At 36.8% G+C, this 26256-nt stretch overlaps 4 protein-coding genes across 17 annotated transcripts in view; 2 read left to right on the forward strand and 2 right to left on the reverse strand.

Moving 5' to 3' along the window:
• Positions 1-14091, forward strand: part of LOC105677022 (uncharacterized) — a 23247-nt gene extending 9156 nt beyond the window's left edge. For 5 of the 6 annotated variants that reach the window (XM_067356631.1, XM_067356633.1, XM_012375311.2 and 2 more), the window contains 5 exons: positions 216-7682; positions 7951-9041; positions 9297-9769; positions 9885-12894; positions 13095-14091. In XM_067356631.1, the coding sequence (XP_067212732.1) occupies positions 216-1742 (1527 nt within the window). In that variant the 3' untranslated portion in view covers positions 1743-7682; positions 7951-9041; positions 9297-9769; positions 9885-12894; positions 13095-14091. The remainder of the gene's footprint in view (positions 1-215; positions 7683-7950; positions 9042-9296; positions 9770-9884; positions 12895-13094) is intronic. The other variant, XM_067356632.1, reaches the window with a different exon arrangement.
• Zyx (lipoma-preferred partner zyxin) lies at positions 6866-10081 on the reverse strand. 5 transcript variants are annotated; one of them, XM_012375428.2, is made up of 6 exons: positions 9941-10081; positions 9316-9457; positions 8514-8982; positions 7988-8325; positions 7261-7676; positions 6866-7122 (listed from the first exon to the last, which is right to left on the reverse strand). In XM_012375428.2, the coding sequence occupies exons 2-6, from the start codon at positions 9451-9453 to the stop codon at positions 6870-6872; spliced, it is 1614 nt and encodes a 537-aa protein (XP_012230851.1). In that variant the 5' UTR covers positions 9454-9457; positions 9941-10081; the 3' UTR covers positions 6866-6869. The 5 variants fall into 5 exon arrangements, with proteins under 5 accessions (XP_012230851.1, XP_012230846.1, XP_012230847.1 ...); XM_012375423.2 differs by having other exon boundaries at positions 8514-9006; XM_012375424.2 differs by lacking the exon at positions 9941-10081 and adding an exon at positions 9536-9670 and having other exon boundaries at positions 8514-9006.
• Positions 13934-20320, forward strand: Mvl (Malvolio). Of its 4 annotated transcripts, XR_001101501.2 has the most exons (14): positions 13934-14090; positions 14455-14643; positions 14831-14953; positions 15096-15322; positions 16163-16301; positions 16385-16546; positions 16621-16779; positions 16856-16906; positions 17011-17393; positions 17470-17680; positions 17766-17836; positions 18846-19013; positions 19273-19301; positions 19390-20320. XR_001101501.2 is itself a non-coding variant. In XM_067356638.1 (13 exons), the coding sequence occupies exons 2-12, from the start codon at positions 14476-14478 to the stop codon at positions 19286-19288; spliced, it is 1710 nt and encodes a 569-aa protein (XP_067212739.1). In that variant the 5' UTR covers positions 13934-14090; positions 14455-14475; the 3' UTR covers positions 19289-19301; positions 19390-20320. The 4 variants fall into 4 exon arrangements, 3 of the variants coding, with proteins under 3 accessions (XP_067212739.1, XP_012230809.1, XP_012230808.1); XM_067356638.1 differs by lacking the exon at positions 18846-19013; XM_012375386.2 differs by lacking the exon at positions 19390-20320 and having other exon boundaries at positions 18846-19301.
• Positions 19952-25948, reverse strand: LOC105677052 (prostatic acid phosphatase-like). Of its 2 annotated transcripts, XM_012375388.2 has the most exons (9): positions 25788-25948; positions 25451-25638; positions 25147-25242; positions 24328-24750; positions 24096-24219; positions 23808-24019; positions 23532-23721; positions 22196-22643; positions 21303-21441 (listed from the first exon to the last, which is right to left on the reverse strand). In XM_012375388.2, the coding sequence occupies exons 2-8, from the start codon at positions 25547-25549 to the stop codon at positions 22210-22212; spliced, it is 1578 nt and encodes a 525-aa protein (XP_012230811.1). In that variant the 5' UTR covers positions 25550-25638; positions 25788-25948; the 3' UTR covers positions 21303-21441; positions 22196-22209. The 2 variants fall into 2 exon arrangements, with proteins under 2 accessions (XP_012230813.1, XP_012230811.1); XM_012375390.2 differs by lacking the exon at positions 22196-22643 and having other exon boundaries at positions 19952-21441.
• Positions 25949-26256: the final 308 nt, after the last annotated feature.

Raw genomic sequence — 26256 nt, forward strand, 5'->3', positions numbered from 1 at the left:
GATTTATTCGATTGCACTGCACAAGAAAATCGGCATTGGTGAAAATGAGCAAAGTCGGCACAGTAACGTGATGAGATAATTAAGTAAAATTAGGTCCGGGAGAAGCCTCTATTCGCGATAAAGGATCACCGTGTCACGAATATTTGTCGCTAAATGCATGCTTCTATCAGGCACTTGGCAAACAGGGTGCATTATTCTGTGAAATGAAATCGTAGGATTCACGTTCGACGGCGAACCACTCGGAGCAACCGCACGGTGAAGCGCAACAGGGCGCTTCAGGCTCGCCGGCAACACCTCTGGTGCCCCTAATGCCCGTGAAATTCCCCGTGTCCGGTCGTTACCACACTAATTACCATCCGATCGCATTGCACACGCCGCACGGCGCTCAGAACGATAGCGAGGACTGCGCCGCCAGTCCGATGCATTGTCGCGCTATCCTCTACCATCCGACCGTGTACATTCCGCATACACACGCGCCGCCGCCGCCGCCGCCGCCGTACACACACCACAACGCATCCGGCGCTAGTCTACTGCCAACGCCGTATCCGGCTTCGCCGCATCAGTCCGCCTACGACACCAACAACACGAAGACGCACGGTCACAACTCCAGAGACTGCGGCGGCAATAATAAGTACGGTAACAACTCGCGCGGTCAGAATCACGGCTACTCGTCGGCACACCAGAACACGCACGCCAAGTCGCAGAACGCGCAGGGCGGCGTGCAGTCACACAATAACAACAAGTGCGGCGGTAACGCGGCGGATGGGTCGCACAAGTATCCGGCGATAGCGATGTCATCGCGACTGCCGGTGCAGTACAATAGACGGACGACTGGATCGAACGTGGGCTCGTCGGCGCTCCTCAGATCCGGCTACGGCTCGGGCCAGGCCGCGCACAGGGTCAATCACACCGGGGCGTCCAATTACGGCTCGCAGAAGCCGAGCAGCCACGGCTACGAGCACGCGACGAACGGGCGCGCGAAAAACTGCTGCGATGATCAGTACTACGAGATCGGCGGCGCGCCGGGCAGCAGCAACAAATCGGGCGGCGGTTACGGCTCGGGTCGTAGAAACTGCCTGTCGAATAACAACCACTACAGAGGAGGCGCCGCCCGGTTGGACGTGCACGGGGGGAGCGACAGCAACGGCCGGCCTAACAACGACGCTCCTCAGAGCTCCGACAGCGCCGTCGGCGCAACGTCTCCAACCGAGCGGGCAAACGCGGACACGCCGAGCGCTCAGGAGAAGCCGACAAGCCCACCGCCAGCTCCGTACTCACCCATGACACGGCCTCTTCCAACTCTCTCACCACCCACCCCTCAGGTCCAGTTTTACGCTCCGGCCCAGAATCGTTATCAGCCACCCTCCATGCCCCCGTCCCAACAACAACAGCAGCAGCAGCAGCAGCAGCAGCAGCAGCAGCAGCCCGCCAACGGACAGCGTAGCCGGTATTCCGTCGGCCAGACGTTATCGTCCACCAATCGGAAGCCGTCCGACAAGTACTCGAACGCTGCCGGCTCGCAGACGACGATGCTGCGGCAGTCCAAGTACAAGGTGAACGGCATAATACAAACCGCGTCCACGGGCAAGCTCGCCGACGACGGTCTTGGAGGCGCGGGCGACGGTCCCGGCAGACTGCCGATTACGCCACCCGGCACACCGCGAACGGGCGGTCATCCGGCGGCCGGTGATCAGAATCAGTTAAGCGACACGTGCCATCAGATGCAGACGCTGACTTTGTAGACGCTTCCCACCCAGCTCCCTCTTCTTTTTTTTTTCTTCACCCACTTTGTTGTCTTCTTACCGAGAGTATATTTAAATATATATATATCTATATATATATATATATATATATATATCTTCTAAGAGTCAAGAGAAAACCACGCGCGACCTAAGACGACGGCTGCAAACTGTGAAAAACAGTGCGGAATCCAGACACATAGGCATATATAAACGCATTACACACGTACACACACGCTACGGTATAATTTCTCTGGTGATCTCAGACTCGATACGCTAGAGTGACTAGACATTCGCTGTAAGAAAGAGATCTTCCCCAGTTTGATGACGCGATGGTTCGCTAAATCGGTCGAGCGTACTCCTAACGAAGTTCTGTGCAGGCACGTATGGAGAATAGGATACAATATTGTTCGTTGTTATACGGAGAGAGAGGGAGAAACAGGCGGATGTACCTAGAGCAAAGCTAACGTGAGCGACGGCAAGTGTGTAACGGAGAAAGAGAGTTAAAAGAAAAGATAACTTCTATCTTAACGCATACACATACACTCACACACATAGGTGCGATACGTCATTTACATATATCTACGTTATATGATATACATATTACTACTATTATTATACAGTATCCGATGTTATATGCGTGATAGGCTCGACAAACCATGAATCTCGCGAGCAAGGCTAGATTAGTTAGCAAAAGGTAGAACTCTGAGGAAAAAAAAAAGAAGAAATAACGTTGTTATCGTACAAAGACGAGCGATTTGTCATGTGTTCAAAAGAAAAAAAAAAAAAAAAAAAAAACAAAAGAGAGAGAAAATAAGCGGAAGGGTAACAGGGAGGCGAGATAGGGTTGATTTCACAAACGGTTGCTCAAGGCACTGCCACATCTCCATGATTTTTCTTTTTCCACCCCCGTAAAAAAGCAAACACGGGGAGAAACACACCCGGTACTTATAGTTTGTCTTTCTCGTTAGAGTAACCGTGAATATACATTTCATCGCGTCTTTTGAAAGCGTAGAGCGGATCAATAATAACTTGGATTCGTTGTTTCTTCCGTTGATAAATTTCCGCGCTAAACGTTGTACGTGTTGTAGCTGTTAAATATCGAGAGAAATACACACAAAAAAAAAATAAAGACCGTGACCCAAGTACGAAAAGATGAAACGCCCCGTACCCAAATGAAAATAAGGTAAGATATTAAAAGAAGAGAAAAATAATAATAATGAATTAAAAAAATGTGTCGGCTGTGAGCTTCCAAGCAAATAACAATAATTAAATTATTATAATATTAAAGGTTAAATAATATTCTACCTAATTGTTACGAAGGTGAATTTCTTTTACCTGTAAATGTGAAATAAATTTGTTATCTTGTATCTCGCATACCGTAGCTATGATTGTCCATTTGAAAGAGAGAGAGAAAAAGGAAGACAAAGATGAGGTTTGCGGCGCCGTCATGTAAATGTCGCGGCGCGTGTGTTACCTGGGAGGATTTTTTGGACGACACCCGATACGTCGTGCCCGGCACGTAGCTAGACACGGACGCGACAAGACAAGGCCTAGGCGAAGGCGTGGGAAGAATATCTGAGTGAGTTGTTAACACAAAGAAATTAATTTATTGAAAAAAGCAAGAGTGCCTTCTATTTGTTTTCGTGATTGTATTGTTGAACATTTGTTGCGTTACGTTCCGAGAGCCTCTAATGTTGTTATAAGAAAAAAAAAAAAGAGATGTTTGAAGAATGTTGTTCCTCTATTTATTTATTGATTTATGGGCATAAGTGATGCTAATATGCCCAACAGTACCCAGCGAATTCGGAAGTGTGAGAGTGTGATGCTGTAAGAGATCCGGCGAAAGCGAGAGTGCGAGCGAGAACGTTTGGAGCAGCAAAGTCCGCGCGATGACCGGCGTTGTCATATTAATAAGAAAGATATTAAGGAGGGGAAAAAAGAGGAACGAGTGAGACATTGTAAGTGAGTGTGAGTCGAATGAATGTGTATCATAAGTAGAGAGAGGAAAAATAGGGGGTGAGAGAGAGGGAGAGAGAGAGAGAAAAAGCGCAGCTTATTTCGGCACCTAGTACTACGTATAGGCGGAACGAAGGAAGCATTCTTACATATGTAAATATATATATATATATATATGCGTATGTATCCATTGGGTATATATTTATTTATACGCATACACACGTATACGTATACGTATCGTATAACAATATACATACACACATATATATATATATATAACGGATGCGACGATGCAACATATACCGAAGATATCTAGGATGCGAATGCGAAAGAGAATACGCGTTTACTTAGTGTGTATTTTGTGCTCGCGCGCGAATCTGGATAGGTGGCTGTGATTTATTGCGTGCAAGTACAGATTTATATGTAAGCATACGTGTGACTCGTGTATCTACTCACACACAGACACACGCATATTTCATATATATATACTATACATATTATACGTGTATCTATATAAAAAGCAAGAGCGATAGATTGTTAAAAAGAAAAGTGCAATTCTATGTTGACTTTGGTACAACAAAGCTAATAAAATCGAACGAATGTTGTTAGATTAAACGAGTATTAAGAGAGCCGTGTACTAAATTTAACGTAGAATGGTGCTAACTTTGGTCGAATATAATAAAAGATATAAAGGATAATATATATACTACACAAAAAAAAATACATTATAGTTTTAATCTAAAGAGGATAAAAAAAAGGAGTCTAAGAGATAGACACCAGAGCTATGTGTAGCAAAAAAAAGTATAGGATCTACGAATGTATTATACGCAGCATTTCGGATCGTGGAATGTCCTGAAAATCCCGTGCATCTGCGATGCTCGATGCGGGGGGAGAGCGAGATCGAGGAATGTAGGCTTTCGAGACAATCTGTATTAAGTATCCGAAACGTTATTGCGTCTCTCGAAGAGAGGTTACGTTGTTACTTCGTGAAGAATAACTGCGACTATACTTAATACAGGTATTTAGCACTTATTAATTAAGCGCGAGACGCTCCCCGCATGTACGTGGTAAGATTAATTGCACATTGGATACATCAAATAGTTGATAATACATTTGTTACATTTATTACGTTTGTCGCATCGCGGATAATATAAATGGCGAGATGCTCGTTTACGCGCATGCAAGTTTATTTGACAAATGATAATTATTTCTCAGATTCGCGTAGTTCGCCGATAGGTAGTTTGTATATAATGTATCCATCGTGGAATATTGTTACTTGCTGACCGCCCTGTTAGAAATCGATTCATCCATTCCTCCGAGAAGAAACATAATGGGACGCATTCCACGATCCATGAAGCGTGCAGGTGAAACAAATTTATGTATTAATAAACATAAATTATACACAAAATGGCATACAGGTTATATATCACAAAAAGTTATATAAGATTTAAGTACTCTATGGTAATAAAAAAAAAGTATGTTACGCATAAAAAAAAAGAGATGCAAGTATCTAAAACGAAATGTTAATAATAATTAATAATAAAAGACAAACATCTGTGCATGGAAACCATAGCTAGAGAAAAATTAGTAAAGGGATGATATATAACAAATCTGCTGTAAATTTCTTCTGCAATTATATAATAATAACGATAACAACAACAATACGATAATAACATATATGTATGCGCATCTGATGTGTGTACATGTGTGTGAATATACATATATGTACGCACATCACATGTATACAGGTTGCATAATCGCGGACTTCATCTGGGTTACAGTTCGTCTCACGAATTCGAGATCGTTTTTGATCGCAAGAATGCCAAGTATCAAAGTTATCGAAGCGATTCTATTGTCAGGAAAGCACACGGATCTCACTTACCGTTTAATTTCAAATGGTTCTTGCAAGACAGGAAGAGATAATGTTATATGTTGAAAATTATTGCAAAGAAATTGCGCGCTCAATCGAACGTCTGCTGAAACGAAGAAAAATTGCAGTTCCGAATTTCTCAGAAAATCTGTAACTAAGAGGAAGTACGATAGCTTGGGTCGCCGCGTATACCTATTAACAACAATCACACAATAGTAATAACGGTAAAACGATACACAGCAGGTCTCATTGAAATAGTGAAACATGCAAAGCTCGATCATAGATTGTGTTCACTCGATAGGTGCAGGCGAAAGTGCAGATTGCAAATCTGCACGCGCGATGAAATAACCAGACAAGCAAGAAACGGTCGGCTGAAACGAAATGTTACTCTTTCTTTTTTTTTTCTTGGCCATAAATAACAAACTGTATTTTTATTGATACTATAATACAGAGATCATACAAGTCTCTTCTCGATGTAATGCTTTACCCATGCGTAAAAGTTTCCGGGGCCTAATTACATCGCATTTAGGACGCACGATTAAGTGTTTTTGTTTTTCTTTCTCTTTCTTTTTTTTTGTAATCTTACGAAAGAGTCGGTTTTTTTAACAACTACATTGAAGGAAAAAAGGAAATGGCACGGTTCCTCGCCGATATATCGATATTGTCCGTAGTACAACGCTACTCCGCGAATCTACGAATCTATCTCTAAATATATGAGTCGAAGCGCTATTTCTGTCAACGACAAACTACACGTTAAATACTTCACGGTATATCGAATACTTTACTAGAATCACAATGATAATCACATCTGCGGGAAAATTATTCGGGCATTGAAATAAATCTACAATTACTTCTAATTCGTCAATATTACATTCGTAAAATACTAGAAATGCTTCGATTATGGCAGTGCGGAATTTTAGCGCATCAAATCTTACACCGTTATCCTTAAATCGAATATAAAGTCTTTAACAATCGTTTTTCTTCTCTTCATGTGAAATTGTAAAAGAATCTAAAATCGTGGACAGTATTCCATAGTTTATAATAACTATGATGTAGTAAAAAACTGATGCTTCGCTGTTACGATAGATGTTATCAAATATTCTTTCGAAGTATACGAGAACCTGAAACACCACGAGTAACAAACAGGAATGTGGAAAAAACTGTATGTATAAAAAGATCTAATAATATCATGCCGAACGGTACTTATGTTGCTAGTTGATTATAACAATACTTATTCAATATTTCTTTCGTGTTCCAGAGCTTTCAGCGTGAACTACATAGATTTGTCGCGTCGGTATAATTTATAATTCAGTCGTCATGTGAGACGTTAAGGCTTGGACGCGAGTAGCATTGCAACTTTTACACAGTACATGATCGTCCAGAGGATAGCAGCCTCGTCCCTCCGAATCGGAAGACAAAACCAGTCCGCAATCCTCGCACTTGTAGCATTGAATGTGGAAGCTGCGATCTAGCGCGACTACTCGCACGGTCTCGTCCTGACCAGGCTCGGGCATTATAGGCAGCTTACAGACGCAGCAGCGCGGCGCGAATTTCCTGCACAAGAGCACGAATTAGTTAACTAGAAGATTAAACAAAAAATTAAAGATAAAAAGTTAAAAAAAAAGTAAGTAAAAAAGCGTAATATAATAATCGAAGACAAAAATATTCGGAAAAAAGTAAAAAAAAACTTACTTGTGGAAACACTGAATGCAATGTATCTGATTCGTAGCGTCCACGGTGAATGGTATACCATCCAGACTCTGTCCGCAAACGACGCAGGTGAAACAGGAAGGATGATACGGTTTGCCGGTAGCACGCAATATTCGGTCCAGTATCGGTCTCGTGCAAACGCAGCACTTTTCCAAAGTGTTAAGATAGTCCTCCTCGCAGTAGGGCTTGCCCTCCAGCGAGTAGAAAGGTTTGCCCTGCAAATTGACCTTGCACACGAAGCAACAGAAGCAATTTATGTGAAAGACCTTGTCCATCGCCGAACATCCAGTTCCCTCTCCCTCGACCTTGCGTCCGCATTGCGCGCAGATGCCGTATATATCGCTATCTTCGTTACTATCTGCCATTCCTTGAACCAACAGATCCGTGAGGACGTCGACCTGCAGGTAAAATCAGTCGCTTAATCTTCAATACACGTTGCTCTACAGTTGCTCGATCAATAATTGGCAAGGTTTATTCCAGTCAAATGATAATGTATTTTTTTTATAAATAATCAAATCAAATCATAACTTTCGATAACTTTGATAATAATATTTTATATTATAATAACCGAGCCAATATAATGTAACGTGTGATTTTTCAAAGAAGCTTCTGTATCATTGTTTCAAAGTGAACCGTGTCGATTCTATTTCCGTGATTTTAAAACATTGACAGATTTAGCGAGTGTAAGATGCGGAGTTTCAAGACTCACTTCTTTAACGGGAGACACTTTGCCCTGCGGTTGAGTAGATGTGGCCGACCCGTAGCCAGAGTACATAGAATAGTTACACGACAATTGCGACGGTGGTCTCGGATTAATCGGCTCGTATATGGATTCGTATGTCGAGCTGGACTGCGAACTCGGCCCGTAAATGTCGGCGGGGTAATTACCCGATGGGAAATCGGTCTGATAAGTGGCGCGTCTCAGCTCGCTGTAACTCGACGAGACCGGACTCGGCGGTGGAGGCAGCTCTTCGGGCGGCGGTGGAAACGAATTCCCAGGTACGCAAGAGACATACTCCGAGGGCTCCGGTGGCGGTGGCAAGTCGTCTGTGCGCAAACGGAAAGACTAGATTATTAATTTACTACGAAAGATATTGCAAAAGATTTCTTAAGAGACTCGATCTTTTAATTACTTTATAAAAATGATTTAGATGTGCTGTTAATTAATTCAGATTATTATTTGCATTAGATTTTTATTTAATTTAGACTTTTCATTGAAACATCAAGATTCTTACCAGCGCTGTGCGCCGGAGGAACATTGCAATACGTGTTTTCTGTTTTAGGATTCCACTGGATGTTGCTGTATATAATATCCTTCTGTGAGTCATTCGCATATTTGTACGCAGGAACCGGAATTGGTACGGGCGGCTCTATATTGCTGTACACCGCGTTTCTGGTCGCGCGGCTCGCGCGATCGTCCGCCACGGGTACTTGAGGAGCCGGCATGTTGCCGATGTTGGAATAATAATTCTTCTCATCGTATCTGTATTTCGGCTCGAACTTCTCTTCGGACTGGCACGCGTACATGGTGTCGTTCTGATAAATCTTTGATGCTTCCTTGCCGTTCGTGGACGCCATTTGAGAGAAATCATTCTTTATGTCCAGTGGCACATATGGAGAAGGAGTGTTCATGTATAAATTTGAAGTCTTGTCATTCGATGGCGTGTTATTGAGAACTGTGCTATACGATGGCATAGGCGGAGCCTTTATGGTGTAACTTTGCGGTATCTGAAACAGATTTATCATTTACATGAATTTTACAAGTATGTCCACTATTTGATATATGTATTTTCTATTCATACGACATATACAGGGTGTCCTGTAATTAATACAACTGGAAAAAGGTGATTCCACATGAAAAAATAAGTAAAAAATATAGAATAAAATTTTGTCACAATAGGACACCTTGTATGTTCGATTAATTGATTTAATTACCATTGTCGCATCCGCAGTGAAGGATGCATGGAAATAAAGAAACACTATTATTAGTATAATAATAAGTAGATATTAAATTACAGCAAGAAGCTTATGATTCACCTGAGGTTGAGACTTTTTTGGCTTTGGCGGCACCGCTGGCCCGACCTTCTTGCCGGGTTTGATAACCTTGGCCGCTTCATCGCCGTGATTGATCTGCAAACTCGCTATCTGTTGCTCCAAATTACCCACGTTTGACATTTTGCTGCAACAGGTTATGTACATTCATACACTTTTCGCCACAAAACACTACTAATCTTATTTATTTCAGAAAAACTATTACTCGGTGTACAATCTAAAAGGTGATTCCAGCGCAAGAAATGGTTTCAAAAAATTATTCACTGCACACAAAGCCAGTCGGAGAGACTTTGACAGCACAATCGCATAATGGCAACGACCCAGCGTCTGACCTGATCGGGCCCTGCGTTAAAACGCGCCGTCTGTTCGCTCCAGCAACACTTTCTACACTTAAAATAAAGCAGGAATATATTACGGATTTGGACAAAGAAAGAGAAAGGTAGAAAAAGAAAGTGCAGAAAGCATAGCTGAGAAGAACGGACCTAATGACTCACACGCGAGACGTCACCGAGTGATCATTATCATTCTGACTTTAATTATGTTTATCTTTGCAGAGTACTGCACACACGCAACTACCATAAAATAATGCAAACTACCAGAAGACACGTACTCAAAACTACGCCGCAACCACTGGAAGGCAACGAGGATTACTTTTTTGTCTCCACGAGCTCAGACTTGTTCACCTTTCGTGACGATCAGGGCGTGAACGTGTGCACGAGACTCGCTTATCGCGATGGGATAAGACCCAGAATTAGTGCTCCGCTTTATCACCGCACCACACCCTGTCACAACCTGTCCCGATCCGTTCTCCGGATAATTCGTGAGACCCCCTCACCAGTGAGTTCCCGTTAATTTCCTACGAAACGTACAGATTTGTCCATGACTCTCAAATCCACTCGCGAGACACCGCGAGCACTATACCACGGATGCGCGCCACTCGGTGGTGCAATATTCACCTTTCCCGAGCCGGCGAGACCTCGGACCAGTTTAGAGCAGTGATGCTTGCTGTTGCGTCTCAAATCTGGCATCACTCAAATATGCATGCAGCTGATTCTTTCACACAATTGGTCAGCCTGCACGTCAAGAGTTTGGACGATAGGAGCAAGAGAGCATGCATGTGTGAAGCGTATGACGCATACAGCAAGCGTTGCATGAACATTATTAGGTTTTAAGGAATAAAGCAGGAAATATGTGATTTCCGTATTGAAGCAATTGCGACAATTGCATCAATTCATGTAACATAATAAAAATATATCGCCATTACGATATATTATTATTTATTAATGTAGATAGTAGAATAATATTATCTATCTACATGTTACAGTATGAATTTTTCATCAAGCCGTTAAATAATTATGCTCTTTCTGTTACATGAATGAATTGCGTTGTATTCAAGTATCAGTAACGCACTGATAAGATCTCTGAAACTTGTACTTTTCTCACCACAAATGACTCATCTCCATACATGTTTCACGCGTTTAGTCATAATTTATTGAAAGATAGTGTCTAAACTTGTATTTATAAATTATGTACATATCAGCGGAACAGGCCAAAGTTTCCTAGAAATTGCATATTACTGTTGAAATATTATTAATAATTTATTTATACTAGAATACTCTTAATTATTTTTTAATATGTTTGATTAAAAACAGAAATATTGGGATCGTGGAAATTGATTGAGAAATCTATTGCCGACGCATTTCAAGCATAATTTTCCTTGGTTGCGGGATTACCGCAAGTGAATCACGACTATCACAATTTCCCATTATTTAAATCCATTAAATTGCACTAAACGAAGTACTAAGTGTTGCGGATGACATGAAAATTCATTAGAAACAGGACGAGATAACATTATAGCGATTTACGTGCTACGTGCTTAAACTATCACCATGGAGAAATTACAGATATATAATTCTTTCATATTCTGTCACTATTTTAATCTTCAAGAGAACGATCTTTAACTCTGGGAATTGCATAAAGATAAACGACGTGCTAAATCATTCTTTGTGGTTTCTTTTAAGCGCATCGTGCCTAGCTTAAAATTCTATTATTATGTAATTGTTATTTTTCTTCTCTGAAACACTGGTTGAATATTTCGTTGTACATTTCTTGTTATTCCCACTCCTATATTTATATTCTTACGTAGTTTTATATTGTTTTATATTTCCTTAAAATTATAAATGGAATTTTTTCCGTGTAATAATAAGTAAATGTATTTTTATCGTTTATCATACAGGGTGGTCCACGGTTCACTGGGCCGAGCTCTAGCATTTGTTTTGTTGAAGATAGAAAAAAATAGTAAAGGAAAAAGTTAAAAGTTTATGACATGAAAAATTATTCTATGAACTCATTTTTGTCGTAAGTAATAGACAAAATTATTCATATTATGCCATTTTACTTTTCTCTCCACCATTTTTTTCTATCTTTAACAGAACAAGTACTATAGAGCTCGGCATAGTGTTACATGGACCACTCTGTGTAATAATTTAATTTTTTTTACTACTTTACACACTTGAAAATTGAATCTTTCTCTTTTATAGATCAATTGTCACGATAAGATAGCAATTAAAATATCTTTTTCATTATTTATCACTACGTGGCTTACTGCACCACACACTTCTGCAAACTATTTAAAATTTGCCGGCCGAAAGAATGTGTGTTTATTTCAAGAATCTAATCAGTAATTGAGTCTAGTCAGTAATCAAATACTAGATATCATTACGTGTGAATTGAATGTCTGATTTATCTGCTTTTGTATAAGGTTTTTTGTACGATATTACGTATTTTTTTGCACGATACAGCTCATCTGTGCATTATAGTTTCGTTTCTTATCTATTATATGTTATCACTCGTACTTTAAGAAGTCGTTTAAGAGGTTATCTAAAATAATAAGACATTTTCTTACTACTTATAGTAAATAATAAAGTATACTGTTAATTAATGTTTTTGGAGGGATTTTAAAGAAAATACTTTTAAAGAATATTAATATTTACATGAAAATGAATATTTAGAATTTTTTGTTTTTCAGTTAGACATGGTAACGCGTGAAAAAGTAATTCTAAAATTAGTAAAACCACCTTTTAAATATAATATTTGTCATACCCGTAAAATTTTTATTAATACTGATAGTAATTTCTAAACTACTATAATAAAGTGACACACTGTTTTATGTGTCATTTTATTAGAAGTAATATTGATATATAATCGCACAATATTAATCTAATTTCCTCATTTAATTGCGGCTTTATTTTTGTTTCGATTACATGGAGGTCACGTCATTATATTCAATCTCTGGTAGTGACTACGCCGAATGCGATATTAAAATGTATAATATTCCGGAATTATGATAGGACAGTGCGCAGGCGGTAGCGGGGAAGGACGCATCTATTTCCCGTAATTTATTGCTATTCGCTCACGTTGATAAACTCGGGGATCTCCCAAGAAACGTGTCACGGACTCTTTTTACTAGTCAAAACACGTATGCGGCATTCCCGCAGACTTTTCAGCTCTTTTGCACTTCTTTCTTTTATAGTTTAACGCCACTTGCGTCAGTAACGTAACTATGTAAGTAAACTTGAATAAAAATTTTTAAAATATGTGAATATTTTAAAAATATATATATATGTAGCTTCTGAAATATACAAACTCTTGAAATACATATAATAAAATCTGAATAATTGTAAAAAAATAAGACGGAAGCGTAACATCTTTTTATATACTAAAAATGTAAATCTACCTAATAATAATATATTATTTATTTACAGGTAAGGGATTCTAAAAATCGTCGAATATTGTTACGAGCGTATAGCTACGTAATAGATTATTTAGAATAAGTCAGGACACGTTTGTGGAAAAAGTCTTTATTCAGTGTTGCTGATTTGAGCTTTGATCGAGAACTGAACAGGCGAGAAGGATCTTCGTTTAAAGTGCTCTAGGAAAATTGTAGCGGTGGAATGTTAATTGGAAGGAGGAGGTTTTATCGAAGAGAAAATACGCGTTAGACACAGGGACAGTGTTTAGATTAATCCATGTTTGTTGCAGTTATCGAAGGGTCACGTGTTTAGGGTCAGGAAGGAGTAAATATAAAAAAGGTTCGAATAAACAGAGTACTCTAAGAAACTATAAGTTGCGGCACGTAACAATATTCATCTAAACAACATTATGGGCGGTATTCATAGTCCGTTCTTATATTCAAGATCGTCTTAAGAACGAACTTATATTCGCTCTCTTCGTCAGACACAATCTATGTGTGACGAAGAGAGCGAATATAAGTCCGTGCTTAAGACGATTTTAAATATAAGAACGGACTATGAATACCGCCCTATGAATTCTTGAGTAACCTTAAAGTCGATCTTTTCTCAAAAGAAGGCCATGGCGTTAACGAGCCTTGAATTCGCAACATTAAGCACTTAAAAATCTCTTTACTTTATAAAAAGAAAAATACGAGTTACGTTGTAAACATAGAAGGGGGAAAAGCTCTGCAAATATTCACGTGATCGACGATACTGTTTCTTCTGGAATATTACCCGATTACGTCCCTGACGGTTTCTCTCCCACTCGCTTCATATTACTCGGCCAAGTTCATAGCAACATTCAGTAGATGGCCAGTGGCAGGCGAATAGTGCACGGAGGTGTATGGTTATGGAGCAGCTGATTGTGACAATCACAGGAATGCTTCATAATTAATGATTGTAAAGCGTAGGAAGTGTCGATGCTGTTAAATAGAACGTGATTTATTTGTTGCTAATTCTATCCACGAGGTGAGTCAAAACTTCATTTTAAATAATAGTGCCAGTATCGGTTTACGATTTAGGATCTAGATCAAGAGTTTTCCAGATTTTCTTCTAAGCATTTTTTATTTACTGTTATATTAGTGACAAAGCTTATTATAATTAATTAATAAAAAAATATGCTATCGTTTACTTAACGTTATTTAATGCGTTGCTGTTTTTCCAATGATTAGGTATCTAACATTTTTCTCTTTTTTGTTTTGACACATTGCATCAGAATTATGTGGTTTTGCTCAATTGCACTATTTATGTCGACAAATTATTTGCTTTCGTGGGATTGCAAGAGAAAAGTTGACACTCTCTCTATTGCATAAATATAAATTTTTTTCTTTAGGATAAAACATATCAATACATAATGCATAATAGTTACGATGTGGGGTCCAGTGGTGATGCCACTGTTACAACAGTGCCACATCAACGTATGCAAGAATCGCCAACTGACAAGGCTAATGAGAACACTTCTCTATCTCCAAACAACCAAACCTATTGTAATGAAAGAGTGCAAGTGCCAGAAATACCGGGAGTAAGTTGACATTGTGTTTTGTCAATAATATATTTAGTTACACTTTCATTCTAACACGAGCTTTGATATCAATACTTACAATATTTGTACTTCTTTTTCAACACAAGCAGATTTGATATCATTATCATCATTCTTATCTCAATGATCCATCTTCTAATATGGACTCTAATTAAAAATTATCTTGCAGACAGGATTTAGTTTTAGGAAATTATGGGCTTTCACCGGGCCTGGTTTCTTAATGTCCATAGCTTATCTGGATCCTGGCAACATAGAATCGGATCTACAATCTGGTGTCGTAGCAAAATACAAGGTATACCTTCCACCTTAAATAAGCATTGCTGCAATAAGTTTTATTTATTTTAATATTATATCTGATTATTTTTTTTATTATGTTTCTTATATCTTTTCTTTTTTATAATATTAATTTTTTGTTCGCCTGTGTTTTCTTTCAGTTATTATGGGTACTCCTAAGCGCTACTATCCTAGGTCTTGTTATGCAAAGACTCAGTGCGCGTCTTGGTGTAGTAAGCGGTTTGCATCTAGCAGAGATGTGTTACAGACAATACAAAAAAGTGCCTAGACTTATTTTGTGGATAATGATTGAAATAGCAATTATTGGCAGCGATATGCAGGAGGTGATAGGAACGGCCATTGCCCTTTATCTCTTATCTAATAAAATGTAAGTGTCTGATACGATTTAATCTTTACTCAACACACGTACAAGATATTCTTAAGAGAATTTAGAGCGTGAATCTTGAAACGTATTGTGAGTTTCTTCACTTGTTCAACTTGAAAATTTTGTTATTTACTATATCCAATATATTAGTATATTGAATAAACTGATACTTTGTATAGTGAATAAAAATATCAGACAACCAAAAAAATTCGTGCAATTTTTTATATTAAATTTAATGTAAAAAATTACACAAACTTTTTTAGTTACCTGATGGATTATATAATCTATACAATATACAGGGTGTTTCATAATGTTCGTGCCAACACTCGTATGCGGGTAGAGTGCGGCGAACTGAATAGAAAAGTTCTTTACTGTTTTGCAATTTTTACAATAATAATTGAGATATTAATTAAAAAGGATTGACGAATAATCACGCGTTGCGCGCGGCTAGACACATGAGCTGTACACTCTAGGCGTGACAGCAACGAAGATCGCACGGCAACGAAAAATAACAACACGTATTATTTCTGCTCTCGCCATGCGTTGCACACGAGCGTTGGCACGGACATTATGAAACACCCTGTATATGTGTTTATGATAAAAATAGCATGTTAAATTTGCTGTCGCACGTGTAATATTATTTACTCTCGTTACATAGTCATTGTCTTTATTTCATTATTATTTTCGTTTCTTTTCATTTTCTTGTGCATTTAGAATAATAGAATATGTATAAATATAAACAGAGGTTTAAATAACAGATGTATAAATATAAACAGAGATTTGTGATAAAGAAATGACAATGACTTGTTGATTATTAATACTTGTGTATCTCTTATGTTTCAGGATTCCTATATGGGGTGGTGTACTTATTACAGTAATTGACACATTTACATTTTTATTGCTAGATAAATATGGCTTGAGGAAATTGGAGCTTTTCTTCGGTTTTCTTATCGCAATCATGGCAATCACCTTTGGTTATGAGGTGAATTTATTTCAAAATATTTTCCAATTGTACTGCATCGTGTGATTAACATTGTGATGCTAAAATGTTTTTTGATCTTTTAGTATACTGTTTCTGCGCCTCCACAATTAGATGTTATAAGAGGCATGTTTGTTCCGTGGTACAATGGAATGAATTATGATAACAAGGTGCTGCTTCAAGCTGTAGGAATCGTTGGAGCTGTTATTATGCCGCATAATTTGTACCTTCACAGCGCCTTAGTCAAAGTAAGATCTATAAACACTCACAGTTAAGACTTACTTTTAACAGTATGTATATATTTTCCATTTTCTTTAATTAGTCGAGAGATATCGATCGAAGACAGCCCGCAAAGATCAAAGATGCTAATATGTATTACTTTATCGAGGCCTGCGTTGCATTATTTGTGTCATTTATAATCAATGTGTTCGTTGTGGCCGTATTTGCTCATGGACTCTTCAACAAGACGAATAACGATGTTGTACGTATGACAATTATCAAAACTGACTATAGATAAATTCTGAATAATTTGAGTTTAATTAATTTCTGCTTTACAGTATGAAGTTTGCAAGACGCATAATTATACTCTTGGCATGCAAACGTTTGATGTAAGTATTTATATTTTATATTCAGCTTGAAAACAGTTGATGAGTGTTCGAGTCAGTGTATAAAAACAGTTCTTTAACCATATATATTTCTTTATAAACTTTAGAGAAACAATAAAACGGTTGATGCCGATCTTTACAAAGGCGGAATCTTTCTCGGTTGTTCCTTTGGCGCGGCCGCTATGTACATATGGGCTGTTGGTATTTTGGCCGCCGGACAATCTTCCACTATGACGGGCACCTATGCCGGTCAGTTCGCGATGGAAGGGTTTCTGAATCTGCAGTGGGCACGTTGGAAGCGAGTGCTCTTCACTCGAACAATCGCTATAATTCCCACGTTCCTAGTAGCTTTCTTCGCCGATCTGAACAACTTGAGCGACATGAACGACATTTTAAACGCAATAATGAGCCTACAGTTACCGTTCGCCACCCTGCCGACAATTGCCTTCACGAGTAGCGTTCATATCATGGGTGAATTCCGTAACGGAATGTATGTAACTTTTACTACTCTCAGCGCGGAAGCAATTGTTCCTTTTCTTATGATCACATTATGTTTCATGTTGCAGAGCAAACAAGATTGTATCGACTGCTTTGTCGGTACTAGTAATAACGATAAACATATATTTCGTGATACAAACTGTCCAAGAAGACTTGCCCCATCATTGGGCCGTATTCTTTGCCATGTCCTTGTACGCGATCCTATATCTTCTCTTCTGCGCTTACTTGGCTATTCATATGGCTGTGAGTATGGGCGCAACTTCCCTCAGCAACCATTGGGTATGTATATTTTTTGCCTATTTATTTCAGCGTCAAATTGTCTTATTCAAGCTAACCTTTATGCTCTTTATATTTTTTATTGCAGTTTGTTGTTAAGTACATCGGTTCACCCGTTAATCCTACGCTCGGTTTATCGAATCCTGCCGTTTATGCCAGGTAAGGAGAATTCTAGCGACATTCATTTGTAGTAATGACAAATGCATTTTCACCAAGCAATTATTAACCAACATGTTTATCTTTGTGGTGAAATATTTTAATCAGAAAATTGTAGATTAACATAAAGACTAATATTGTCTTGTGTGTACTGATTTTGTACGAAATATTCCATGCGATCATTTCATAAGAAAACCTGTTTATGTGGTGGTGGTTATTGTGCTGGTATATACTTGGCATATTGAATATGTTTGCTATGTTTCTTATATGTTACATGATTCTTTGGGAATTGTGTAACAAAAATCTTTCATAAAACTCGAAAATTACTTTGCGAAATATAAACTTACGGGTATTTTTGCGTCATATTATACACTTTTGGGAGCAACAAGGTGTGCTTTTGAAGTTGAAGTCGAAAGATAACGCATGTAATGGAATACTTAGAAGACTGCTTGAATATGTACTCTTGTAAGACTAATTCTTGGGAATATATGATGAATGTGGTGTGCGGGACAGCAAAACTCATTTCTATGTTATGTTAACACAGATAATTGTAAGGGATCAACGAACTAACTCGACACAACTCATGACACAACATGCACTTTCTGCACTTTTACAAAATAACTTCGTATAGTAGAACGAATTTTATATTTGTGTTGATCAAGTCATGCGAATAGATTTTGATATATTGAGTGTTTCATTTGCTACAAGGTATTCTTATCGTGTTCTTTTACAATTTTTTATATAAAAATGTCCTCTAACAAATACATGGTTTAGGTATGTAATATTAAGCAGAATTAATATTTTTACATTTCAAACAAAGAAAATACTTATTTGCAATAATAATTTAGAAGTGTGTTTTCTTTAAAGATATTAATTATTATATCCAATTTATTTATTTTTTTAAATTTATTAATTTTATATCACCTTTACGCATATAAATAGATTATGATATAGTGTAAGCTAGTTTTATACATATTTATGATTCAGTATGAGTTTTTTTTTTCATTCATAGTTTCCACAATACGTCCGAAACCTCATTAAACGCTTAGTTGGAATAGTGCAATTGAATGTGTGAAACAATATACGACCTTTGTATTCCACAAATATGTGAAAACGATGTCGTGTTGGACAGGTGCTTGATCTCGTGTAAGATCTCGTGACGTCAGCATGATACCCTATGGTATGTGTCATCAATTATTATCCATCGCGAAGAATATATTTTTATAATAAACAAACAATGGTGCTTCTCTCTCTCATGATTTGTCATCGTTGTTGAACGACAATTCCCTTAGTGCAGAATATCGTTACACCTCCACTGCTGTCACTTTTATTTGGTCTAATTGTTTTTGTTTTAATGTTACTCTAAAAATAAGTTCGTGAATGAACGAGTGATTAACCGGAATTATTTTCCTTGCATGTAAATTTTTAACATATGAAAGTCTGAGCAAACGTTGACTTCGTCAAAAAGGTAAGCATGTCGTTAAAATTCATAATGTCCCGATTTTGATTTGCTTCAAGGTATGAACAATTTCGAAAGTATCTTTGATATATTGCAGAACAAATCCAGCATTTTCCATTCAGGACGAAAGTTTGGGTGGCAGTTTTACATCTATACCAGCATACTAACTTGTTAGCGAAAAACATATTGCCAACGGATAAGCGATAACGTGCACGTGACAAGCGAAACAAATTTGTCTTCAACTACAAATTGTATAAGAGGTAATCTTTAGTGCCTTATATTGTAATTGAGATTCTGTCGTCATTTACATATATGTATATGCGAATAAATGGAATATTTCGTAAATTTAGGCAGAATATGAAAGGCAAGATATGTGCTAATTAGCGCATATAATAATTAAATAAATTAATAAATAATTAAGTTAGTAATGAAATGTGGAGATAGCATTTATAATATGCTCAATGACGAATTTTTATTCAAATATTTAATAATTGATAGTGACATGTTTAATAAACTTCTTATATTGTTTGTTTGTAAAGTATATTAAATATATATATTCTTACAAAAGTAACTTTATATAAACTATTCTATTATATAGTCAATTTTTATAGAGAACTATCTAATTCTTATATGGTATGTAAAATAATGTAAATACTATATTAAATGAATTAAGTTTTATTGTTTTATACATATAAAATAAATGACATTAGCGTATCGCATGTGTTAATTATCTTCAACGGCATTAAGTGCCATAAAACAGTTCGTCGCTCAATACACATTACACTATATTATTTGAAACATCACAAAAATATTTTTAATAAGATACCCGTACACATATATATACGTTTTACTTGTAAATATTCTAAAATAATTCGACACGCACTTAGTTGCAAACAACAACCAAGTTGTAAGATCAAATTAAAAAAACAGGAACATGATTCGTATGTTGTAAGTCGCAGATGTATAACTGCACTCGTGCAGTTTCAATTGTTAAAAATGCAAAATATATTCTATACATTGCGTCATAATTTGAATAATCATTGTTACATCTCTATTCCAGCACTGGATTTTCGCAACTAAATGTTTGTTTAGGCAGTGTTATACATTAACCCCTTCTCTTTCGAGTTACTGTTATGTTATATAAAAAGAAGTTCGCTGCATACAAACGCAATGTCCAAGTTCGATACATCATGACTAGACAATCATTACAATATGTTGCATATGTTGCATATGTTGTATATATTGCATTATCACATGTATCGTATAGTTAACAGCAACAATAACTAATTCATATAGCGATTTTGTTCTAAAAAAAGTTTATGTTTCACATAAATCTATAGTACGTATTACGAAATTCATCCATCGCCTATTGTATTTCGCAAACTAATTACTTTACATGTTTATTGTATAAAATCCGTTCATTTTTAAATCAGGCGATACAACATATTTTTACAAATAATGATTTTTCTTTTTATAAAAGTACCTGAATATTTGTCTCCTTTAAGTTGTCAAAATTTAAAAATCGCTATCCCTCTCTATTTCTTTCGGAATATTATTTTTTGTATATATAAACGTATGATATAAACTATTATTATGTCAATGATGAGACCTGATTTTTCTTAGTTCGTAACAAATTATTAGTAATAACTTATAATGTAAATTAATATCTTTCAAAGTAAAATTAGAGCGTATCTTCTAGAGCGAAAATGAGCAAGTTCAAAACATATCTATAGGCAATAATAGCACAATGATGATTAATCATATTATCACATAGATGCACTAAATATGAAAAAAAAACTCATTCCGTGTAAAAATCACGGTATCTACGAAAAAAATATCGTGAGATCAAACCGTGCTATTTGTCATAAAACAGCATTCTTAAAATAGAACAAATTACGAAATTTTCAATCTAATTTATAACATGTATAAAATATTTCGTCTCAATTTCAATATGAATTAATGATTAACCATATTTTTCAATAAGTCGCTGCATTATTTTAGGCTAATATTGATTATATGACCTCGTCATAACTATGCGTAACTAAGCGAAAGTAATACTGTCTCTGTTCGCTCTTACGAGGCCAAAACATGAAAGCCATCACTAATGAGGCCAGTAAAAGTAGCATTAACATAAAAATTACCAGGATTGCTGAAACAAATAAGAAATTTGATTTTAAATCTGCGATAAATAATTTTTGAAATACATGCAGAATATGATCAATAATATTAGAAATATTGCGCGATACAAAAAGAAATCATATTTAATATTATTGCACCAAATCGATACTTTAAATTACTGTACAAAATTGCTTGTATTCAGATCGCCTTAACAGGTCGATTAACCGACTACTGGGTCTTGAAAAGATCCAAGAATATACACTTATCAGCCTCAGTAATCGCTTATCAAACATTTGTTCTGCTACAAACGGTCATTATCAAGCTACATGTAAGCATATCAAACAAAAGAAAAGCGCCATACGTGCGGCAATGAGTAAATAATGAAACAAATGAAAAGAGAGTTCAACAATCATGCCAGGCGGATGTGACGCGACTGATTTATCTAAATAATACGAAAAAAGTCGACAATTCTGTATCTTTCATCGTATAGAATTTTGCATTAAATGTATGATTCTTTTTGTTTTGTAATTATTCGTTTTGTAATTAAGTTTTTAGTCCATGAGTGTGTGTAAAAGTGATCCGTGAGTATTACAGACGCGATAAATGGGCTTCAAGTACAGTAGAACCTCGATTATCCGTCGAGACCGGGAGAAATAGACGGATAATAGAAGAACTTTATTATTTTTATAAAACATATATAAGTACATACTACATGTTACATATGTAGTATATTAACATTACTTTATAGAATTTACTTTGTAAAATAGTCTGTAATTATTTTTTACCTTATTGTTTATCGTCATTTCTGGCTTGCAAGATTGCGAATTTTACGCAATGATATTAGCTGCAGCGGCTCTGCCTCCTCTTGGTTTTCATACCAATCTATAATTTTCGTCATCATATTTTCAGCTTCCTTGTGACTGATGGTGGTCGGCATATCTTCTGAAATATCTTCATAAGTTTCAGATTTATCGGTTTCATCTGACTTGAGCACATGAGTAATAAGCTCATTGTCAGGCAAGATCTTGTATCTCAAATCGCCTTTGTCTATTTCCTGCCAGATATTAACATTATCAGAGATGTCTTTGTATCCAGGAAGACTTGTAATTGTTCGCTGCCCAGAAGAGATTGTGGATTCTTGATCTTCAATTTGTTTGTCGGTTGCATTTTCCTCAGGCCGCAGTTTATTCCAATACCATTGCAGAGTTCTGTTTGAAATATCGTTCCGAGCTTCTGCAACATTATATATTGCGTCCTTTATAGTAAACATTTTCCAGTAGTTTTTTAAATCTGCATCTGTTTCTGTTTCATCTGCAGAAACAAGGCCTTGAATAAAGGCCTTTCTGTAGCGCCTCTTAAAACTTACAATCACACCTTGATCCATAGATTGAATCAAAGATGTAGTATTTGTTGATAAAAAGTGGCAAGTTATTTTGCCATCTTCTGATTTTAACTCATCAATCGGATGAGTTGGCGCATTGTCCATTAAAAGCATAGCTTCTTTGGACAAATTATTTTTGCGAAGATATTGCCTGACCTCAGGAAGAAAATATGATTTAAATCAGTCATTGAAAATCTTTTGACTCGTCCAGACACTTTTTTGGGCGTGGTATTTTACTGGCAACAAATCTAAGTCCATATTTTTGAAAGCTCGGAGTTTTTTTGCTTTTCCAATGGAACCAACAATGGAAGTTTATACAACTGTGATGAAACGAAATTAAATTGGTAGGCTCTTCTACAAACAACTTTGTCTTCATCCTCAGAAACGACAGCGCCTGGATACAAAGCTCAAAAAGAGCGAATAACTGTTATGGTTTGCGCGAATGCTAGCGGTGAACATAGACTTCCACTATTGGTCGTTGGAAAAGCAAAAAAAACCCGGAGCTTTCAAAAATATGGACTTAGATTTGTTGTGAAACAAATGCGCCTAACTTCTTGGAAGTTTTACGTGACAAGTTTCCAGTCTACGTATGTAGTTACAAGATCATAGATGGATAATAGGTGACGAATAATCGAGTGACGATTAATCGAGGTTCTACTGTACAACGATATTAATTTGATTGTTAGTTGATGCAAAATGCACATGCAAAATCATTGATTTAATACGATATAGATAATTACCCATGACACTCCAAAATTTGTTATGTATCGTTAGGTCATCCCATGTGATTAAACATTCTAACTCCCACTCTTGAAGTGTCTCGATCACAGCACTTTTCGTTAAATTAACAAATTTATCTAAAGGACATAAAGTAGTACAGCCTTCTAACGTCATAAGTATTGGTTCCTCGGTGCTGTTTTTATAAGAAACCTGTGAAGGAAAACAAGTGATTACAACTTTCTTAATCGATGACTCCTTGAGTGAGGAGATTTGTATAAATATTGAGGAATTTTTACCGTCACAAAATACTCGTTTTTAGAGTTTGTCCTTAATTCCATGAGAATCGTAGCGGCGTATGGCGGACAATGAGGCTCAAATAAGTTCAAAGTCATCAGCATATTTGCCACAGTTTCGTCATGAGCACTGTAGACCCAAACCTTCCTGTCAGGTTTTAAAGTCTTTTGCGCCTTTTTGACCATGTGGTTTATCATTTCTCCAAGCAGTGGACCTTATGACAAATTTTTAAAGAAATATATAGATACAAATATAAATGAAATATTATTAAGCGATGAGTGACTGATTACCTGACTTCAATTTCTGAAGTATCTTATCATATGTCTCTGTCATGAAACTAAGTATAGCGAGTGGCTTCAGCTTATCCGGAAACACCGACTTTGTCCATTCCGGCAGAGTTTTGTTGTATAAATTCTGAAGGATAAAGACCTTTATTAAATCCATATTCAATGAATGAATTGCAGCCATTATTGTATCCAAAAGTATACATTTAGCTGAGCATGTAAAACAATATCGACATACCTCAATGTACAAAATGTCATATAAGCGTTCAACTTCTTCCAACGAAGATATTTTTCCTCCAGAATTTTTTGTTAAGTAGGCATACAGCTTTGCATTTTCTTTATTTATGTGTTCCAGTTCTGGCGATGTTAACACCTTGTTTAGTTCGTGATTGTACCGCGTGCAATGCTTGCTGGCCCTTAAGACATAATCCTGCTTTTCCGGGACTGTGTGCACTGGAATCGGCATCCATTTGATGCTGTCCCAGATTTGGTTCTGCACCGGTGGATAAAGCCCAGCCAGATTTGCTTCGGCCGACATCAGTGTACGATCTACATCTGTGCTCTGAATGTAGATGTCATGTGGCGTGTAAAGATCGCTTAAGAGATGAGAATATCGATTCTTCAGCCATCGTCCAAGAAGTAAGTGTTGATGTTTCCCAATCTATATTTTTTGGAGATAAAATGTTAATGAAATGAAATGAAATAAAGGACCTTTCAAATCTGTGTACGGTAATCCTTGCAATTTGTATTTTATTGACAATATAATAATATATTGTTAATAAAATTGTTTCTTTTCAATAAATTTTGATCTAATATTTTTAGTGTATTTGAAACTCTTTATTTCACAATCTATTTTTTATCTTCTCCATATAGAATGCCAAATGACCACTGTGCCAGAATAAGCTTCAACGTATCATGTTTCAGAGAATTAGTCACGAGAGAGAGATTAGTAATGAGATAAAACACAAAGAACATTCTTAATGTTATAAAACACATCTTCAGCTAATTATTATTCTCAGTGTCTATTTGTCAATTATAATAATAATTATTTACTTACGTTTGTTAACTGTCCATATGGAACTGGCCAAGATGTTTCGTTATACGGATCATTGGGATAATTTGTAACAGGAGTTCTATCTCCATGTCTGTACAGCTGTAAATAGAAGCAAGCTGATAATATATATGTTTTATTTATAAATTTTACAATACACACACAGAAAGAACACCAAAACAGAAGATAAAAATATATCTAAAACACTGATGTATATTCATTAATAAATTTAAAATTTAAAATAAAAATTATCAATACATAAGAATGAGGAATAATATTAATAACAATCTTCGAGCTGAACGAAACTTACAACATTCGCGAAAACAATCGTGCCTAAATCAAGATTTTCATTGCTGGAACAGCTGGCGGCAAAAATACTCAGAAATATTAGGAGCACATTTGCGTTCATCGTGCAGAATTTTACTCGGCGTCAGTTTACAAATCTTATGTGGAGATTGCACGTAATATCTGGAGCAGTGGAAGCGGTCGGAGCAATCACTAGAATTCGTGAAAGATAATTATATATCGTGTACACATTTTCGCAACGTGACAGGTGACGTCCACACGGATCGACGACCGTATCGCACAACATACGTGCAACTTCGCGTATCGACATACTGCGTACACTTATATTTGTATATACTTACTACGCAATCACTACGTGTTGCTCGGCATCGCATGGCGCGCAACGGTTCCTGCATACAGGATGCAACACGACTGCACAACTGCTACTTGTGCGCACAAAGCAAGCAAAGCAAGCTATTCTGACACAGCATAATCATTAATCGATGCAACCGTTGTGTAATCACTAAACGCTCACTGAACGAAAAACTCATATATTATCATAAAATGTATGTTCCTAGTTCCTTGTTTTCTTCAATTTTTCTATGCGATAAGCACCTCTCCGTTAGATATTAACGCTTTTCAGTAAAGCTATAATAATTAAAAATTTATACCATTTTATTTATAAACTGATCTTATTAAATGATAACTTTATTAATTGAATATAAAATTCATCTTGATTATATAAATATTTCTGAGAGAAACAGGAATATCTATATTTATTAATAATTTAAATAGCTCTAAAAATGTTACATTGGAAAAAAAAATTTATAA

This window comes from Linepithema humile, chromosome 6 (genome assembly GCF_040581485.1).
Source record: "Linepithema humile isolate Giens D197 chromosome 6, Lhum_UNIL_v1.0, whole genome shotgun sequence".
Taxonomy (NCBI): domain Eukaryota; kingdom Metazoa; phylum Arthropoda; class Insecta; order Hymenoptera; family Formicidae; genus Linepithema; species Linepithema humile.

Excerpts from the sequence above, each read along its gene's own strand:
- Zyx (XM_012375423.2), bottom strand. The coding sequence starts at position 9,453 with ATGTCAAACGTGGGTAATTTGGAGCAACAGATAGCGAGTTTGCAGATC. Across the intron at positions 9,007-9,315 it reads CAAAAAAGTCTCAACCTCAG|ATACCGCAAAGTTACACCAT; the intron begins GTGAATCATAAG and ends AATCTGTTTCAG. Across the intron at positions 7,123-7,260 it reads TGCATTCAGTGTTTCCACAA|GAAATTCGCGCCGCGCTGCT; the intron begins GTAAGTTTTTTT and ends GCTCTTGTGCAG.
- Mvl (XM_012375385.2), top strand. The coding sequence starts at position 14,476 with ATGCATAATAGTTACGATGTGGGGTCCAGTGGTGATGCCACTGTTACA. Across the intron at positions 14,644-14,830 it reads AAGTGCCAGAAATACCGGGA|ACAGGATTTAGTTTTAGGAA; the intron begins GTAAGTTGACAT and ends ATTATCTTGCAG. Across the intron at positions 14,954-15,095 it reads GTGTCGTAGCAAAATACAAG|TTATTATGGGTACTCCTAAG; the intron begins GTATACCTTCCA and ends GTTTTCTTTCAG.
- LOC105677052 (XM_012375388.2), bottom strand. The coding sequence starts at position 25,549 with ATGAACGCAAATGTGCTCCTAATATTTCTGAGTATTTTTGCCGCCAGC. Across the intron at positions 25,243-25,450 it reads CGATTGTTTTCGCGAATGTT|CTGTACAGACATGGAGATAG; the intron begins GTAAGTTTCGTT and ends TTCTATTTACAG. Across the intron at positions 24,220-24,327 it reads ATGACATTTTGTACATTGAG|AATTTATACAACAAAACTCT; the intron begins GTATGTCGATAT and ends TTTATCCTTCAG.